A 19,197-nucleotide genomic window follows, 5' to 3' on the forward strand; every position below is an offset into this window, starting at 1 on the left:
ACTGCAGGCAGTGACTGAAGGAAGGGGAAAGTGGGGCTGAGAAGCAGGTAGCTGAGGGAAGGGCTGGTGGACGAGAGGTGAAGCTTTCCCCACTGGTTTCACTCCTCCCGCCCAGGGCGATTCTTTCATGAGGCAAGGTAAAGTGGGCCCTTCAGGCAGCAGATTGCTGGGGTGCCAGCAGGGTGGCAAGATCTCTCCTGCTGCAGCGCCAGCCCAAGGATAGGTGGTGCCCCAGGCAAAGCTTGGCTTTGGCCCACCCTCCCCCTTCGCCCGCATGGGCAGGTGCCTCTCACCGGGCAGGTGAGCAGACTCTCTATCGCTTGCCCAGCTGCCCACCTGACATGGTAATGTGAGGAGAATGCACCACCGTGGCAGGCAGGCTGCCCAGAAGCAGCTTGCAGCAGCGGCAGAGGTGGCAAGGAGAGCAAGAGAGCGGCTGGGCAGGCCAAAGGGGTGGGGAGCACCCACGCGGCCACCTGCCCACTCACTTGCTGCAATGACCGTGTGCCAGTGCGGGGGGCACGTGACCCAGGCCATTGGCACCCCACCCCACTTGGCGCCTTAAGCGACTGCCTCCTTGGCCTAGGGGACAGGCTAGCCCTGTCCTGCTGCCTCCATCAGAGCAGTTGCTGGGGACCCTGGCAAGCTTTGCAAGGAGTGCCCATCCTAACACTCCTTACAAAGCTTGCAGGAGGCACAGGGAGAGAAGAGGAGGCTGCTGGCAACGCTCCCTCCTCCCCGACACTTGTGCCAATGTCTCAAAGCTTGCAAGGGTCAGCTTTGAAAGGGGGCTGGCTCTCATCAGGGCAAGATTTGGCACCTTGCCTGGGGATGGGGGGGCAAATGCTGGGGCAGCCTAGAGCAGCTGCTTCCCATTAAAAGCTTGCCTATGTCTGGCTGCTGTTAAAATGGCAAAAAAATGGTGTTTTTGTTTTATGTTGTAAATCACCCAGAGACGTATGTTTGGGGCAGTATACAAATATAACAAACAAACAAGCAAACAAACCCTAGCACTCAGAGCCAGGTATTTCACATCCCAATGTCAACTCACCAGCCAATCCTTGGGCTGCAGGTTGATATAGGTTGGCAGCCTGAAGTGAAACTAAGCTGTGTACAGTGTGAGTATATACATGGATGCAATGGAGAGAAATGGTGGGTCGTAATAGAAGTGTTCAAAGGACATATAAAAGTATTGGGGTTTTTTTTAAAAAAAGTACCCAAGCACATTTCATCCATAATATACATGCATGGGGGGGTTCTTTAAACACACACACACACACACACACACACACACACACACACACACTCTTCAGAATAATAATGGAGGGCCTTTAGCTGAGCAATAGAACTTCTACTACTATGTATCCTACAAACTTTTCAAAAAAAGTTCTCGAAGTGCTTTAGGTAGAAAATAAAGAATAAATAAATAAGATGGTTCCCTGTTCCAAAAGAGCTCATAGTGTAAAAAGAAACATAAGGTAATAGACCCCTGCAAAAGTCATGGGAGGGAGACTATGCTGGGAATGGGAATCCCAAAATAAGATATCGGAGAGTGGCCACTTTAAAAGGAACCTCCTGGCTCAGTTAGCAGAGGCCACGTGCTTTGCATGCAGATGGCAGCAGGTGGGGCTGGGAGATATCCCTGCCTGAAACCTGGGAGGGCTCCTGCTAGCCAGTGCAGACAACACTGACCTAAATGGACCAAAGAAGATCAGACTCAGAATAAGGCAGCTTCATATGACAGTCCGGCTTCAGCTCGAGTTGTGCACAGCAACTTATGGCATTTATGGAGAGGTACCTTCTCCAGCCGTATTAAACACACTGGGTGAGCATCGTGAGACATGGGCTCCAGGCTGAACCTTCTGCTGCTAGAAGACACGCTGTGGTGGTGACCCAGCTGCCATATTACGCGCAAGGCAGATTTGAAACCCCACAGAAATCCATGGTCCGTACGAAGACGGCCTGGAAGGAGTCACAGGCGGCTGCAGCAACAGGATATAGAATGTATTCCGCGATTTATTTTGCTCATGTTTGCCGCAGGTACAGCAGACAGTGTTACTTTTGGTTTCCCACGGTAAACACACGGAAAGCATGTCTGAGGCCCCTGTGTATTCCCGAGTCAAAGAACCAAGGTCAGACCGGACTGATTTGTTTTCATTCTGTCCAAACTTAATTTTGTGGATTGTTTTGGAGACCTGGTTTGTTTTGTTCGAATTAGTTGTTAGCCGTACTGGGAGTTTTTGTAACTGAAAGGGGGCAAACAAGCCTCTCTGAATGAACGAATGAATGAACCAGCTTTTAGCACAAATCGAGATATCATCAGCACAAACTTTTATTAAACGTTTATGTTCTATATATGATTGAGGACATAATTAGTAACAGTTGTCGTTCACATTATGCATGTTTGTTTCAAGAACCACGAATGCAACACTACGGGGGACCCACAGGAACCATGACTGCCATGACAAAAACTTGTGTGCAAAATTAGAACAAACAGTATGAACAGTATGAAATATGCATCGCATGGGAAAGGTCAGGGGCGTGTGTTCGTTTATTTCATTAATTAGATAGAGTTCTGGTGCTAGTTCCATAAAAAAGAAGCAAACACATACACGTTGACTAAAATCAACACAGAGTCACCCCCCTGGTAAAGTTGTGCCGTCCAGTCGGTGTTTCCATTGCCTTCTCGCGGGCAGTTTCAGAGTTTCCCATATAGGGGGAAACACACCAGAGGGAATTCGAACCGACAGCCTCCTGCTGCTCTCTAGGCAGGTTGCTTCCCCAGGGCGCCATTAGGTGGCTACCCTCCAAGTAGGCAGATGTAATTGGGTGCTCTCACGTTGAGATTGGGCACACTGGCCCCTGTAGGGGTGCAAATCGCCCTCAACTTTTGAGGAGTTCCTCGCCTCCTTTTACTGAACGCTCCTGCCAAATCTAATTGCCCATATCTTCCATGTTGCTCCTCCCTCGGAGTTTTTTCCTCTCCTTCCACCCAAAGTATTTAAGTGAGAAGTTGCTACCCCACCCCACCCCGCTTTCCTTCGGCACCCCGAGGCCCCTGCTAACGGGACAAAAAGCACCTCTTAAAGTGGGGCCCTTCTTATATGTAGCAGGGGAGAAGCAACTGTTCCAATTCAGCCCGACATTGCGCCCCTTCCAGTGGCTTTGACTGTGTGCGTCCTGTGTGTGTATTTGGATTGTGCGCCCTTTTGGGACAGCCCGGTAAACCGCTTGGAGTACTTTTTTGCTGTTGTTGAAAAGTGGTAGATTAGTCTAAATAAAATAATTGATCCGGATAACAGTCGAGTAGGCCCGCGGCGATGAGACAGTAGCCATTTCTTTTATCATTCGCTCGCTCTTGTTTGCAAATACCCATCATCAAATTGCGGAAGGCAACTGCCGGAATCTAAGAGGGATAAAAGCATTTTTAAAAGAAAATTTGTCCAAGGCTCCAGCACTCCGCCCACCTCCTCTAGAGAGCAAATCTCACTTCTTACTTCCAAGTAAAACTGCTTGGAATCAGTCTGCATGTCGGAGAAATAGCTTTCAGATTCACGTTGGCATTTAAATATCGCGTCCCGTAGTGCCAAGCTAACCTCGGCCAAAAGAATATTAAATAAACACATAGCCCTATTCTGTTTTTAAAAAGTGTCCCCTGGGAGCGGGGGACTTCAGATGGTGAGGTTCTAATAAAACCGTTTAAGGGAAAGCCAGATGTTGGAATCAAGTGTGTGGAACAGGTCTGTAGGACAGTAGAACAGAAAGGAAGAACTCCCTGTAAGAAGTGTTTGAAGTTAAAATACTGGGTTGGCAGTGCTTCAACTCAGATGTAGAACAACGCATTCACATTAAATGCGTTTAAAAGCCGCGGATCTAATAATAATTGGGTCCAACCAAAATCCCGTCAATCTTCAGCAAGTTTTCGAATTTTTGTTGTTTAAGCAACTTCAGGGTCTCCCCCGCACCTAATAAAAATATTTATTAGAATTTTGGCTTTGGGGTTTCCCCCCTAATGGACCAAAGCTTCTATTTGCTATTTTTAATGTGCTAAATGTGCCACAGCCCACCTTAAGTGGCGCACTGGGGAAATGCTTGACTAACAAGCAGAAGGTTACCGGTTCGAATCCCGCTGCTACTATATCGGGCAGCAGAAATAGGAAGATGCAGAAAGGTATCATCTCATACTGCGTGGGAAGAGGCAATAGTAAACCCCTCTGTGTTCTACCAAAGACAACCACAGGGCTCTGTGGGTGAGGAATCGAAATCGACTTGACGGCACACTTTGCCTTTAAGTGATGCAAAAGTTCCCATCCAGATTTTATAGACTTTCGACACCAATTCTAATGTTCCTACCTGGTAGGAGCCTGGAGTTAGAAGTCGATTGTCAGTAGCTCAGACAGGATCTAGCCAAACAAGAGCTTTTGAAATCCCATGTTAGTATTGCAGGTGTAGGAGAGAAGGGCAGCTCAAGCCTCGGCGCATTTACTCCTAAGTAAATCCCTCTGAATTAAATAATCTTACTACTACCAAGTATTGCAGTTTAACCTCCTGTCCAGACGATTTGGCCGATCCTTACTCTGCAGGAAGATCCTCTGAATGCTTCCTCGGAAGTAAGTTTGATGACGCATATTCCCAAATGCTACTTTATCAGCGTTTAATTTTGGTTAGATCGAGTCCACTTTGTGAAAAGTGAGTCTCAAATTAGAGTGCGTAGGAAAGCAGCCTTGCATCCCGATCCTATGCATGTTTAATCGGAAATAAATCCCTCTGAGTTCGGTGGGATTTATTAGCAAGTGTGCACAGAATCGCAGCCTTCTGGCCCTAACCAGCAGCAATCCGAAGGTGATGTCTTTCGTTTTAAAAGTTCTTTGCACCAAATTGATTTATATCCACATTCGATAATTTAATAGATTAATTATCCCTGCTAACTTGGCAAAGAGGCACCTTTTAACGTGGTGATTCTCTTTTATTTAGCAGGGGGAGAGAGTAACTGGCCCTATCCACCCCCAGCAGAGTACCTCCCGTGACTGTTGCTGGTGTGTCTATCTGATGTTTCTGTTTAGAATGTGAGCCCTTTGGGGACAGGCATCCATCTTATTTGTTTATTATTTCTCTGTGTAAACTTCCCTGAGCCATTTTTGGAAGGGCGGTATAGAAACGGAATTTATTATTATTATTATTATTATTATTATTATTATTATTATTATTACCAGTTCTTTTTACGCATGTGCGTAAATCCTTTTTACGCATCCAATCCTTTTTACGCATGTGCGTTTAGACGCATGACGGTTCAACAACTGTTTCAGCTCCAAAAACTTCTGCATCCGGATGTTTCTTGCCAGTTCAGTCCCTCGAGATCTATGGGGTCCTCCCCGGCCACTGTCTCTAGCACTGTATTGTCAGCCAATTTATATCGAAGCAATCCGGTTTAATCTGCTCGTAAAAAAGCACCAAACACTTTCAAAACATTCCTTGTTTCGTTATAACAGACAATTTTAATGGATTTCGTAAACAGTTAATCCGCTAAAATGAGCTCGATTAATAAACCCACTACTAAACTCATTTATGTGGAAATGACTTAACTGGAGAGATACCAGGATGAATTAATCGATCGGAAAAGAGACTTAATCAATTATACTGACATACAAGTGATGCACTTAATGTCCGGGTTTCTATACTAAGACTAGGCTGTTTTATGGTTGCAAAATGGCTCTATTGATAATTGGAGAGGAAATCACAGGTTATTCATAAATTATTCATAGGAAATCACAAATGCTAGGAATTGATCGTGAAAAAGCTGTGTTTTCAATTTCTTTTTTGGATTATTTTAAATAAACTATGCTACAATCCAATGCGACACTTCATTGATTTCAACAGCATTTGAAATTGATATTTCGTCCGTTTCAATTGCTTTTCAAATATTCCAATGGTATCAGTCCGACACCCCCACCCCTTAAACCGGGGCCTGCGAACAGGTGTCAAGCACTCCGAATTACCTGAGTTAACTTAAAGTGTAATCCAACTAAAAAGGATTTGCATGGTATATGCATTAGGGGGGTATGTGTATTAGGGTTATATATGTGTATATATGTAATCGGGTTGAACGGCAATGTAAATCAGATTTTTTTAATGCTGATTTTATTGGTAACACCCGGGGAGGTTTTTGATTAGAGGCAATCTATCAGTAGAGAATTTAGATTTCAAGTATTTTTTTTTTAAACCGATTTATAACTCCCAGTCCCCGAAGATATTTACATGGAAGGGAGTCCTATTAAAAACAAAGGTATAATTTTGGGGAACTTTTGTTCTGGTTGTTGTTAATTATGGGTTGTGACTACTAGCATTGCATTGATTTGTCTTTTTGCTGCGTTGCGATATGGATTTATTTTATCTTCTACGGCTGCTTTTTATATTATTTCTGCTTTTTATTTTAATGGTCTGTTTTTGTGTGAGCCGCCTTGCGCTGTGTGACAGAAAGGAGGCATAAATAGATAAACAGATAGACAGATAGAATTTACTCCCGTCTCAAGTAAGGCTGCCGTATCTGCAGAGGAAACCTAAGCCTGTTTACTCAGTCAGAAGTAAGTCCCATTGAGTTAAATGAGATTTACTCCACAATAAGTATGTTTAAGGATTGCATCCCTTAAATAGAACAAAAGTAGGAATCATTGAAATGAATCCTGCTTATCAGGATTAGGATCCGGCAGTGGGTTAGCTCAAACGATCAAGGAGCTGAGTGTCAAACTCACAACGCGGCAGGTGGTGAGGCAAGCTGCAAAAATACTATTCATTTTACTCGGGAGTAAGCCCCAAAGTTATCAGGGCTGCAGTCCTTTGCGCACTTCCTGACTGCTCAATGAAATTTACTTCCAAGCCAAATGGATCGGGTCCGCCTGCAAACCTCTGGGATTCAAACCCCAATTACTGCGTTCATGTCATCGATTTTAGAAGCTCCACGTTTCAGAGAAGGGAGGTTGTCTCTAGTTCTGTGTGTTCGACGTGCAAGGATATAAAATACTCGAGGATGGCGCTGACAGGTGTTGTTGTATTTAGCTCTTTGCAGCCCCACGTATGTATGCATGCATAATCGAGGTAGGATAGGATCCAGACAGCGAAGCGTGTTTATGTCCCTCGAAAAGAGATGGCAAGGTCAGGAAAGTGTGCTTGAGGAGCGAACCCGACAGAGGAACCTTCTTCTCCCTCTCCCTGCGGCCCGGACGCCTGGGTCCTCTGGAAAGCCGGCAAGGAGTGAGGAGTGAGTGCAAGGCAGCCCTTCTCTTGGCAGGAGTCTACTGTGGGGACGGAGCAGCATCCTCACTCAGAGATCACCTCAAAATGTTAACAGGCTTAAAATGAAGACTTTACTGGAAGGGGCGCTTCCACGGTGTGTGGCTTCCCGCCGCTTCTGCCTCCTAAGCAAACACCAAAGCTGTCAAAGAGCTGGCGCAGCTGTTGTCAAGGCCTGGTGATGATGCCTCCCCCCCGCCCCCCTCCCAGGTTGCCACTTGAGACCCTCCTCCGAGCAGGTTGTTGCCTCCCTCCCCCAGCCGCCTGCTTACATCTCTGGAAACTGCGCCAACGTCAAGGCACCAGTTTTCGGTTTCGGTGGCGGGGCGGGTTCCCAGGCTTGAGTCTCCAGATCTTGTGGGAGGAGGACTACAACTCCCATCATTCTCAGAAGGCCATTGGGGATAGAGATGATGGTGGGAGTTGTAATCCAGCGACATCTGAGGACCCCTGGCTAGGAAGACCTCATTCAGGATAATTCGAAAAAGTTGCCTCCGGTCGGAGGATTCCTTCGTACGCAGTTAATTACTTTCTAAATGTCCAAGATTTCCTCGACAATGTCAAGGATATTTTCTTCCTCTCTCATTTTCTCATTATATGTTTTCTCATATCAAAAAGAGGGGAAGACGACCCCACATAAACACCCCAGGAAGATTATATCTCCCACCGCCGCTCATACTCTGATGAGACGAATCGGAGGTCTTCGTGCTACTGGGAAAGTCAACACAAGTCGCGCAAGATGCCGCCAACACTGAGCAGTCCCAATGATTTCAGTGACAGAGCGTCGAAGATCTGCCTTCAACGGGGCTTCTCAACCTGGGGCGGGATCGCATCCCGTTATCCGTTTTCCAGAGAAGCCTAGAAAACCAAGGGGAAAGCCGAACACCCCATTTGCGGTCAATGCGTCATTCAGGGGCATATGAACGCATAGGCAGGCAATATAGGCACTTGCCTAGGGCAGCAAATTTTGAGAGTGGTGTATATGTAAAAGGCTTGGGTGGGGGGAATTAAATCTTCCTGCTCTACCTTTTAAAAACCACCAAACCACATCGGGATGGCGGCAGCGAGAGCTCCTCCCACGGTCCACCTGCCTCCGAAATGACAGGTTTCGTTTTCCGCCCATTTGCGGCTCTCTGCGCAAGGGAAAAAGATTCCCCCACTAGTGACTCCCAGTGTTTGGGCAGGTGGACCCGTGGGAGGAGCTCTCGCTGCCGCCATCCCGATGTGCTTTGGTGGTTTTTAAAAGGTAGAGAAGGAAGATTAAATTCCCCCCACCCAAGCCACTTTAGTGACTCCCCCACTAAAGCCCTTGACTTGTAAACGGAATCCTTGTCGGATTCCCCTTTACAAAGTATAGCTGTCGAGCCCCTCAAGCCAGGGCGGCAAATCTTTGGTTACTCATGGGTGGCAAAAAGCTGTTTGGTCTGCTATGCGGGCTTGAAAATGGACTCGAAACCGACCTAATTGCAGTGAAAAGGACAGCAACTCAAGCGAGGGAAAAGAGATCCGACATCCTGGCCGAGGGGCTGATTGGTCTTGAAGGCGCCCAACTCCTTCTGGACAGCGGATCCCGAGGGGTTTCGTGTTCCAGTAAATGTTTATTCTTGTTGTCTCGGGCGGGGGCGTGCAACGAGGCCCGAGGGATGTTTTGCGGTGGGGCGGTGGTCGTCTCACAGGCGCCCAACCAGACCCTGCTGTAGGGACGTCTCTGAAGGACAGTTGCTCTCTGACGACGTTGCCCCTTACACGGATACGCGAGGACAACGAAGAACCTTACCTGCCTTGCCAGGGACTCGCCGTGTGTTCCGACCCACAGTCAGCGGGACTTGCTTCGGAGTAGACCTGCACAGGCGGACTCGAATCCTCTCCTTGTTTCCGATGCTCGTCTCATGTGGAGGTTTCATTTCAGGCTGCAGTTGCTCGCCAGCATCACTTTTGCTCATCAACCCCCCAGCTTGCTTGCGATAATGACAGTAATAATATCGGACGCACACACGACGCAGTGGAAGTGAGGTACTTTTGTGGCTGGTTGGTTGCAGGAACGGAAGACACTGTTAAGCAACGGCTTGCCTTGCGCCCTCTCCCTTGAAATCGGTAGGGCTTGCTTCCGCAGATCTAGGCTGGCAATCGGGAACTGTGTCGCTGGACACACAGCGAGGCTTCTTTCTTCATATATAACTGCCTTATTCAGAGTCAAGTCTTTGGTCCATCCATCCTCCCTGGAGATGCCGCCAGAACCTGAGACCTTCTACACTCAACACGGCCACCACCAGCGAGGTACAGCCCCATTCTGAAAACACATGCCTAGGGTTGCAAAGAAAGTTCTATTGAGTCAAGCGAGACTGACTCCCAAGAAACACATTTATGTTGAACAGAGGTAGGAGAAAGAGTGCTTCACTTGGCACCATCTCCTTCAGCCAGAAGGAGAGCTGGTCTTGTGGTAGCGGGCATGAATTGTCCCTTTTGCAAAGAAGGGTCCACCCTGGCTGGCATTTGAATAGGAGACATCTGTGAGCACTGTAAGATAGTCCCCTAAAGGAGGGGGCCGCTCTAGGAAGCGCACCTGCATGCAGAAGATCTCAAGTTCCCTCCCTGACATCTCCAAGATCTGGCTGAGATGGGCCCGTGGTCTGACTTGGTGTTTCTCAACCCGTGAGTGCCGTCCATGATGAATTAACCCCTCCCCGCAACAGGGGCGTATCTAGGGGTAGGGCAGGCAGGGCACGTGCCCTGGGTGCCACTTGAAGGGGGTGCCACTTTGTAAAATTAATTTTTTAAAAAATGGCTGCCAAAAACAAAATGGCCACCGTGCATGCTCAAATGGCCTCTGTGAGGCCCTAAGTCATGCCAGGCCTTGCAGAGGCCATTTGAGCATGTGCGGTGGCCATTTTGTTTTCAGTGGCCGTTTAAAAAAAAAGATTTTTAAAAATGGCCACTGCACATGCTCAAATGGTCCTTGTGAGGCCCTAGAGGCCAGTGGGGGGAGGAGGAACCTTTGCAAACCTCCCAGCCTTTAGGAAGCCCCCCAAAGGGGCTACAGGTAAAAAGATAATAATATATAATATAAGTCACTGTACACATATTCAGATTGGCACTATGTACAGAGAATCAGGGCTTGTGAATACTGAGCTGATGCTTATGAGCTAGGATTGTATTCACTTGCTCTTACTTTGCTTCTTGTGATAAGTGAGTTAAATGTGATGTCTTGCTAATATGGCTATTAATGGTGAATTTGTCTTTGAATCAGTGTGAAATCCTTAATATTAAGGCCCACTGGGAGTTTCTTGCTCTCTTTCTCTCATTTTAACTGTCTTTCTGAAAGACTAGAATATATTCCAAGCAGTGACACAGTTTACTCTGCATATCCTTTAATTATTTACAGAGTATCTGGGAAAAGTCAAATTCTCCATTTATTTTTAAAGCTTACGTAATGGTGATGCTACAATGCATAGTAGAGAATTAGACAGGCACTTCTGTTTAGTTTTCCAAGTACACCTCCACGTAGTATTTGGGTATTTCATGAGCCCCCACATACTGAAATTTGTAGTTTTCCAGCATTTTTTGGTCTGGCTAAGTCCACTGCTGAAATAGTTTTTGAAAGATTAAAAGATTAAAGAGCCTGACTTGTATTTTTCAGCTGATATTATGGTAAAGTTATCTGAAAGATGGTGTCAGATGTTTGGACAGGGGGCGCAATTTCAGTGTTTGCCCTGGGCGCTATTTTCCCTAGATACGCCTCTGCCCCGCAAACCAATTCCGAGCCGGTGGGGGCCTCCACCTCTGGGAGCTCTGCAGAGATGGAGACGAGGCAGGGCCCAGGAAACACTGGTCTGACTCAATGGCAGCTTCCTAGGCTCCTGGGTTCCTGACAGAGCCTTCAGAACAAACAGGGCTGCACTTTCCGCCCACCTGAAGATGTAGGGACTATAGTTCCCACCATCCCTTACTATTGGTCTTCTCTTTGTGACTTGGGGTGATGGGGGTTGTAGTCCAACAACAAACGAAGACTCAAAGTTGTGCAGCCCTGATTTAGAACCAATAAACTGTCTGTTATGTCACCCTTCAGCATATCCTCCATGAAGCGCATATCCTCCATCTTCCTTCGTGAATTAATGCGGGAGCAGGACCACCACCACCTAGTCACAGTAATTAACGTGATTGAGTGCATCTTACCTCATTTCTGGCATCAATGAACATTGGAAGGGCCCCTTTCCCAAGCCAGGACGACACCTTTTGCAGAATGAAGTCGAAGTCGTAGAGTGGATTGGACCACTTCAGATTACTGATAGGGGGAAACCACATTGTTGAATTCTCCTTTACATAAAAGCATGCCCTGCAAGTACAAAAACCAGCACAGCAGGAAACAGGCTAGACGAAAACAGTTCTGCCTCCCACTGTGCTGGTATTTCTTATCTGCAGATAGTATTTGTGGGGAGCATCCAAACATGGCACCCACCCAGCTGCATCCTGAAGTGGTACAAGCCATCCTCTCATCCCAGGATTCTACCAATTCATTCTGCTACATGTTAGGCCAGGCCTAAGACAAACTGCCTAAAGCAAGGGTTCTCAATCCTGGCTCCACAAATATTGTTGGACTACAACTCCCATCATACCCAGCCTCAAGGCTGGGGATGATGGAATTTGTAGTCCTAGAACATCTAGGGTCCCAAGGTTGGGAACCTCTGCTCCAGCCTGACCTTACAGTTTTTTTTTCCAGGATAACATAAAGCCCCATAAGTAGACAGAATGCAAATGTACTAATGAATAACTAGCTGGGTTGGGCACAGACCATGGCGCCTCTAGTTCTCTCCCCCACCACCACCGCCCACCACTGCTGCATTTCTTTGCCTGCTGCTGCAGTTTTCTCCACCACCACCCCCATCTTCTTGCCTGCCTACCACTGCCCCCCCCCCCCCGCAGCTGATGACACCACTCTGATAGCTGAGAATGCAGATGATCTGCAAGCTCTAGTAATGAAAGTCAAGGAGAACAGTGAAAAAATGGGACTATGGCTAAATGTAAAGAGAAGACTAAACTAATGACAATGGGTACAGCAACCACTCTTAGAATTGACAATGAAAAAAAGTTGAAGTGGTGGATAGCTTCAACCGTCAACAATAAAGGACCCAGCAGTCAAGAAATACACCACAGACTAGAACTTGGTAGGGCTGCAATGAAGGCCTTGGAAAGGATATTTAGATGCCATAAAGTGTCTACACCTACAAAGATTAGAATAGTTAGGACAATGGTTCCCGCCCTGCCCCCCTCTATGGATTGCTCTAATGAAGAAACAAGAGAGAAAAAGCGTTGACGCTTTTGAACTTTGATGCTGGCGAAGACTTTAGAGGAGACCATGGACAGCCAGGAAATCAAACAAATGGAACATCAAACAAATCAGTCCAGAATTTTCACTCAAGACACAAATGGCCAGGCTAAACTTAGGGGTTTGGATAACTTCATGGAGGAGAGGTCTATCATTATCATCATCATCATCATCATCATCAGCTACTAGTCAGAAGGCTAAAGGCCACCTCCAGCCTCAAAGGCAGGATGCCTCTGAGTACCAGTTGCTGGGGGTGGGGGCGTTTAACAGCAGGAGAGTGGGCATGCCCTCAACTCCTGCTGTAGGTTTCGAACAGCATCTGGTGGGCCACTGTGCGAAACAGGATGCTGGACTAGATGGGCCTTGGGCCTGATCCAGCAGGGCTGTTTTTATGTTCTTAAGTTCTTAGTGCACCCCAAGAGACCTTAAAGGCCAAGTTGAAGACAGATCATCCTGGAAAGAATCTATCTATGTGGTCGCTAAGAGTCAACACCGACTTGACGGCACTTAATCAAGCAATCAAATCCTTTACAAATATGACAGATATTTATATACCACTTTTCAACAAAAGTCCCCAAAGTGATTTACATAGATATTTAAAAAAAAGAAATGAAATAGATCCATATCCCCAAAGGGCTCACAATCTTAAAAAGAAACATAAGGCAGACACCAGCAACAGCCACTGGAGGGATGCTGTGCAGGGGATGGGTAGGGCCATTTGCTCTTCCCCTGCTAAATAAAGAGAATCACCAGGTTAAAAAGGTATCTTTTTGCTCACTTAGCAGGGGAGGTTTATCATACGGTTGTGTGGAAAGCTGCATTATACCGAGTCAGACCATTGGTCCATCTCAGTTTAGCATTGTCTACACCGATTGGCAGCAGCCCTCCCAGGTTCCAGATGGATATTTCCCTTCCCAGCCATATCTGGAGATCTCAGGGATTGAACCGGGACCTTCTGTATGCAAAGCAGATGCCCTAACAGGAGTGACTGTTCTTTGCCCTACTCCCCAGCCCTTCCTTTCTGTACATCAGTGAATGAAATCCCCATAGTTTCCTGGGAAGAGGCTATTTTGGGCATTCAATATAATGACACCAAAACCCCTAATTCAGAAAGAATGCACCTTGTTCCAGTTGCTTGCTCTGGCATAGCAATGGAGGCATGCAATAGTGTAGGAAGCCAGCATGGTATAGTGGTTAGAGTGCTGGACTAGGACCGGGTAAACCAGAGTTCAGATCCCCATTCAGCCATGATACTTGCTGGGTGACTCTGGGCCAGTCACTTCTCTCTCTGCCTAACCTACTTTACAGGGTTGTTGTGAGGAGAAACTTAAGTATGTAGTACACTGCTCTGGGCTCCTTGGAAGAAGAGCAGGATATAAAATGTAAAAATAAAAAATAATAATAAATAAAGCAGTAGGTTTTCCAAATTTCTAGGAAAACTGTAGTTCACCAAAACTTGACACACAATGAGGTCATTCACACAATCAAAAACTGTGTTCTACCCAGGTTTGTGCTCCCAATTTCCAGTTGTGTGGAAGCAAGGTGGGAGGAAAACCTTTGTAGTTTTTCCACTGACCTTGCTTCCACACAATCACTTCTACCCCAGTTTTCCCTCTAACCTTGCTTCTTCTAAATTGACCTTGGTCCACAGAAGCACGTATGGGCCTGGCTTTGTAGTGTTTTTTGGTAATTCAGCTTCCAGCTATTCCAGCCTAGCAACTGATTCACAAATGAGTTAAACCAAAGTATTTGCTTTACTGTTAATTTTCTTTAATGATACCATGCCGCTCAGAGAACATGTTCCGAAGGCCGGGATTCTTTTACACAACTCTTTTAAATAAATAGGAGTATCTGAGATGCAATCTTGCCCAAAGCAAGCAAGCACTTCTAAAGACCAAGGCAGAAAGAGCCTTGGGTTAGGCTTAAATCCCCCCATTTAACTAAATGGGACTCGCAAATACTTGGTTTGGGCAGGATGACCCTGCACTTCTTTTTAAAGTGTTTGTTCCCATAACAATAACGAAAGCACATCGATCTGACTTGTGCAACGGGGCTGGACGGTGGAGGATATTAAATTGTGCCTACAGTCCATTCGGAATACAAGCGAATTCATCTCCCCAACCTAGGACGCTGGCCTAAAGCAAAGTCCCCCCCCTCTTTCTCACTCACTCACACACACACACTTCCTAATTTCATTTCCTAATTTCTCTTTGTTTCTTACCTCCTACTTACCTTTTGTGATGGTGCCGCAACGCAAGACATTTCTGTATCCCTTTTGGCAGTTATAGCGGTGTGAACCAGTCAACGTGAAGCACTTTTCCAGCTGCGGTCCAGTGATATCTTCAACTGGGAGTGAGTCCCATTGAACTCTGTACAGGACTGACATCCAAAGTCTAAATTACTTGTGAGCCGCCCCATCGTAACAAGTTAGTCGTGATTATTTCTACTGGTGGCTAGTAACTTAGCTTGACTATCAGCCAGCCGATATAGAAAAACGCAAGGATGGAAGGACACCAACCTCGCTCTTGCCCTAGTGTGCATGTGTTATCTGAGCCTGTGGTGACCAGAGTGGAGTCCCTCCTCTTACTTGGGTCTAACTTTTTGTGCGGTTCTTCCCAATTTCGGCGGGGGTGGGTGGGTTGTAGCGAGGGCAGGGCACTTTCATCCCGCCCTAAAGCTTTGAGAGCTAATATTAAGAAGCAGGGCTGTCCCCATTTTTGGTAACTGCTACAGAGCGGGCGAAGGAGCCTCTCTTCTATTATTGTGGTTATCCGAATCCCCAGAGTGTTCCCATAAAGTTGGGGGGTTGTGAGGAAACTGCCTCAAAATTTGCCCACAAGCACCTGGGAGGGCAGAACTTCATAACAAGCAGATTAACTGTGTCAAAAAGGCTGCTGGCGGAGCCTTAGACTTTCAGTTCTTCTGTGGAGACTATGAACCAGCTTTCCCCTTACAGGAAGGGTTGCTCAAACTGGGGGATTTCCCCTTCTTTTTGCTGACCTCCCCTCCCCAATGAGTTCCGTTAGTCGCCCCACCCACCTGCTTAACAGTCTACGCGCTCACCTGCATTCTGTCCCATTGACTAACTTGGAGAACTTTGAGGGTGGTTGGTTTTTTAGGCCACTTAAGGCTGATTTTTTCCCTTTAGAATTATTTGTCCACCGATTGTATGATTGGTTGATTGATTTTTATACCTCCAAAAACTTTCGTCTCTGGGTGGATCACCCCAGGTCTGTCCATATCTCCCACAAGCGGCAATCCCTGGTCTCCATCCTTAAGGATTCTACCATTGCCAGCTCTTTGGGGGTGTAGATAGGGGAGGTAGGGCCACGTTTGCCCCTCCGAGTGAGGGAGATAATGAAGCAAATAGAGAGGGTGGAGCTGGGGGGCCCTCAGAAGCTGGGGGGCGGGTTATTTGGACCCATCTGCTCAATTATAGCCACACCCCTGCAAAGGAGGAGCATCCCATTGATTTCACGAAGACTTTTATTTATTTATTTATCCGATTTCTATACCGCCCTTCCAAAAACGGCTCAGGGTGGTTTAAACAGAGAAATGAATGAATGAATGAATGAAGTGGCTCCCTGTCCCCAAAGGGCCCACAATCTAAAAATAAACTTAAGATAGACACCAGCAACAGTCACTGGAGATACTGTGCTAGGGGTGGATAGGGCCAGTCTCTCAAGATAAAATGATAAAATAGATGGGACATTATTTATTTATTTATTTATTTATTTGTCCGATTTCTATGCTGCCCTTCCAAAAATGGCTCAGGGCAGTTTACACAGAGAAATAACAAATAAATAAGATGGATCCCTGTCCCCAAAGGGCTCACAATCTAAGAAGAAACACAAGATAGACACCAGCAACAGTCACTGGAGGTACTGTGCTGGGGGTGGATAGGGCCAGTTACTCTCCCCCTGCTAAATAAAGAGAATCACCATGTTAAAAGGTGCCTCTTTGCAAAGTTAGCAGGGGTAATTGTGTTCTCCCTCGCTGCAGGTCTTGCATAGGGACACAGTTTTACTTCCACTACAGGGCTATGATTTTGGCTTCAGCATATATCCTTCTCCTTCTCGGGTCTTTTTAATTCTGGTGTATCGCTGTGACACGGAATGAAAAAGAAAATAATTAAACATTTTCTACTGATGAATGTCGTTTTGCTTATAAGAGTGTAAGGTATCTGGGTTTTCTTTTGCGTATTGCATATTAATAGAGTTGCCTGTTTTAGCAATGTGCAATTTCATATTATTAAGAAGAGGTATATGTCTCTTTCCAAACAAAGTTCTCAAAATAGTTTATACAGAAAAAGGAATAAGATTGTACCCTGTTCCAAAGGTCCATAATCTAAAAAGAAAAGACAAATTAGACACCAGCAACCACTGGAGAGAAGTTGCCACCTGTAGGTTTTGGATATGGATACATATGGACAATTTTACTTCCATTAAATGGCTATGCTTTTGTCACCAGCACTTCATTAATTATTTTTATTTATTTATTTAGGATATATTACATTTATATCCTGCTCTTCCTCGGAGGAGCTCAGAGCAGTGAACATGGTTATCTTTAGGTAGGTTAGGTTGAGAGATACACTACTGGCCCAGAGTCACACAGTGAGTTTAATGACTGAATGGGGATTCGAACTCAGGTCTTCTGGGTGCTAGTCCAACACCTAACCACTATGCTATGCTGGTTATAGATACATATCCAGAGAATAAACTGAACAGAAATGCATTCTGGGGTAGAAATGTGGCTAGTTGGTCTTGTGGTAGCAAGCATGACTTGTCTCCATAGCTAAACAGGGTCTGCCCTGGTTGCATCTGAATGGGAGACTTGATGTGTGAGCACTGCAAGATATTCCCCTCAGGGGATGAAGCCGCTCTGGGAAGAGCAGAAGGTTTCAAGTTCCCTCCCTCTCTTCTCCAAGATAGGGCTGAGAGAGCTTCCTGCCTGCAACCTTGGAGAAGCCGCTGCCAGTCTGTGTAGGCAATACTGAGCTAGGTAGACCAATGGTCTGACTCAGTATATGGCAGCTTCCTAAATCATAGATTAGGTAAATTTGTAAACCAAAATGTCAGTAATTGGGATGCAAACGACTCCTACTATTTTTCCGTGTCATTTTTATCCAGTGACCTTGGAAAACGTTACTCTCACGAACACCTACCACAATAGTTGTTTAATCGTCTATAGATAACAATATGGGGTCCATAATATGAGGGGACTAGAAATAACTATACAGGGGAGCTCCAATTCATCCCCCCCCCCAGTTTTCCTATAGCTCTGCCCCAAGACCCGAATAACGCTGGTTACATTCTGACAGAAGACTTCAGTTAGCATCAGGTCTAGACAACAAGCCAGGCTGCATCTCCTTCTGAAGCCAAGAATCTCTTTCCTTTAGACAGGCAGGAGGGAGGAGACCATTCACAGCCCAGTCTTGTGCATGCCTACCCCGAAGCAAGCCCTACTGTACTGTGTCCCGTGGGGCTTGCTCTCACGTCAGTGCGCACAGGATTGCAACCCGGGTGTGCCATTCCGTCAAGACAGGGGTTCTTAAACTTGGGTCCCCACATGTGGTTGCCCTACAACTCCTATCTCACCCCCTGCCACACCAGCCTTGGCTGGGGATGATGGCCCTAAGAAGAGCTGCTCTTCAAGATTCTAGTCCCTAAGAGCCCCGAAGGCGTCCTCTGGGCCGTTTCTAACTTTCCGGTTTCTTTAGGTGGCCCCTACGTGATTGAGCCCGAGGAGAACAAGCGGACCAGGACGGCCTACACGAGGGCGCAGCTCCTGGAGCTGGAGAAGGAGTTCCTCTTCAACAAGTACATCTCCAGGCCCCGCCGGGTGGAGCTGGCCGTCATGCTGAACTTGACCGAGCGGCACATCAAGATCTGGTTCCAGAACCGGAGGATGAAGTGGAAGAAGGAGGAGGACAAGAAGCGGGGAGCCGGGGCGGGAGGAGGCGGCGGCGGCGGCAGCCTTGAGCCGGAGCAAGACTGCGTGGTGTCCTCGGGGGACCTCCCCGGGAAAGAGGAGTCGGAAGAGGAGCGCCCTGCCGGGAATCTGGCCTCCATGGAGCTGCTCCCCTCCAGCCCCACGGAGTCCCCCAGGCGGCGGCAGCACGACAAGCGGTGAAGCGGGTTGCCAACGCTCGAGAGTGTGGGGCGCCTGTGGGAGAAGCCAGCGGCTGATCCGGAGCCTTTGGGCGCCCGTGCGAGACTAGTCAGCCTCTGGAGGACTCCAACCACAAGAAACTCTGGAGGAATTTCTGGAGTAGCCCCCCCCATTGACTCCAAAGTGACTACTTCATCCCTGGGGAGGAGTGGAGGTTGGGGGCTCGAGTGTGTAAGGAAGGGGGGGCGCGGGGGGAGGAGGCGCGGGTACTTTTCCTTGACACCTTTCTGTAATTTTTTTTTTTAAAAGACACACACATATGCAGTCTCCGTTTAGAATCCTTGCAAAGAAACGCGTTTAGGTTAAATGTTTTTAAAAGGGATATCTAAATGATTGTTCAGTGTAACACATATTCAACGACGGAGAGATATGGGTGGGAAGAAAGATCCCTGAATGTAAAGCAGATTAATACGCCC

The 19,197-nt window shown here is 46.9% G+C and overlaps 1 protein-coding gene across 1 annotated transcript in view; it reads left to right on the top strand.

The window, feature by feature from the left end:
• The window catches only part of PDX1 (pancreatic and duodenal homeobox 1), a 28,686-nt gene extending 9,866 nt beyond the window's left edge, over nucleotides 1–18,820 (top strand). Inside the window, exon 2 of the mRNA XM_053310846.1 lies at nucleotides 18,330–18,820. Coding sequence (XP_053166821.1) covers nucleotides 18,330–18,742 — 413 coding nt within the window. The 3' untranslated portion in view covers nucleotides 18,743–18,820. The remainder of the gene's footprint in view (nucleotides 1–18,329) is intronic.
• Nucleotides 18,821–19,197: the final 377 nt, after the last annotated feature.

The sequence above is a fragment of the Hemicordylus capensis genome, chromosome 3 (assembly GCF_027244095.1).
Source record: "Hemicordylus capensis ecotype Gifberg chromosome 3, rHemCap1.1.pri, whole genome shotgun sequence".
In the NCBI taxonomy this organism is placed as follows: Eukaryota; Metazoa; Chordata; class Lepidosauria; order Squamata; family Cordylidae; genus Hemicordylus; species Hemicordylus capensis.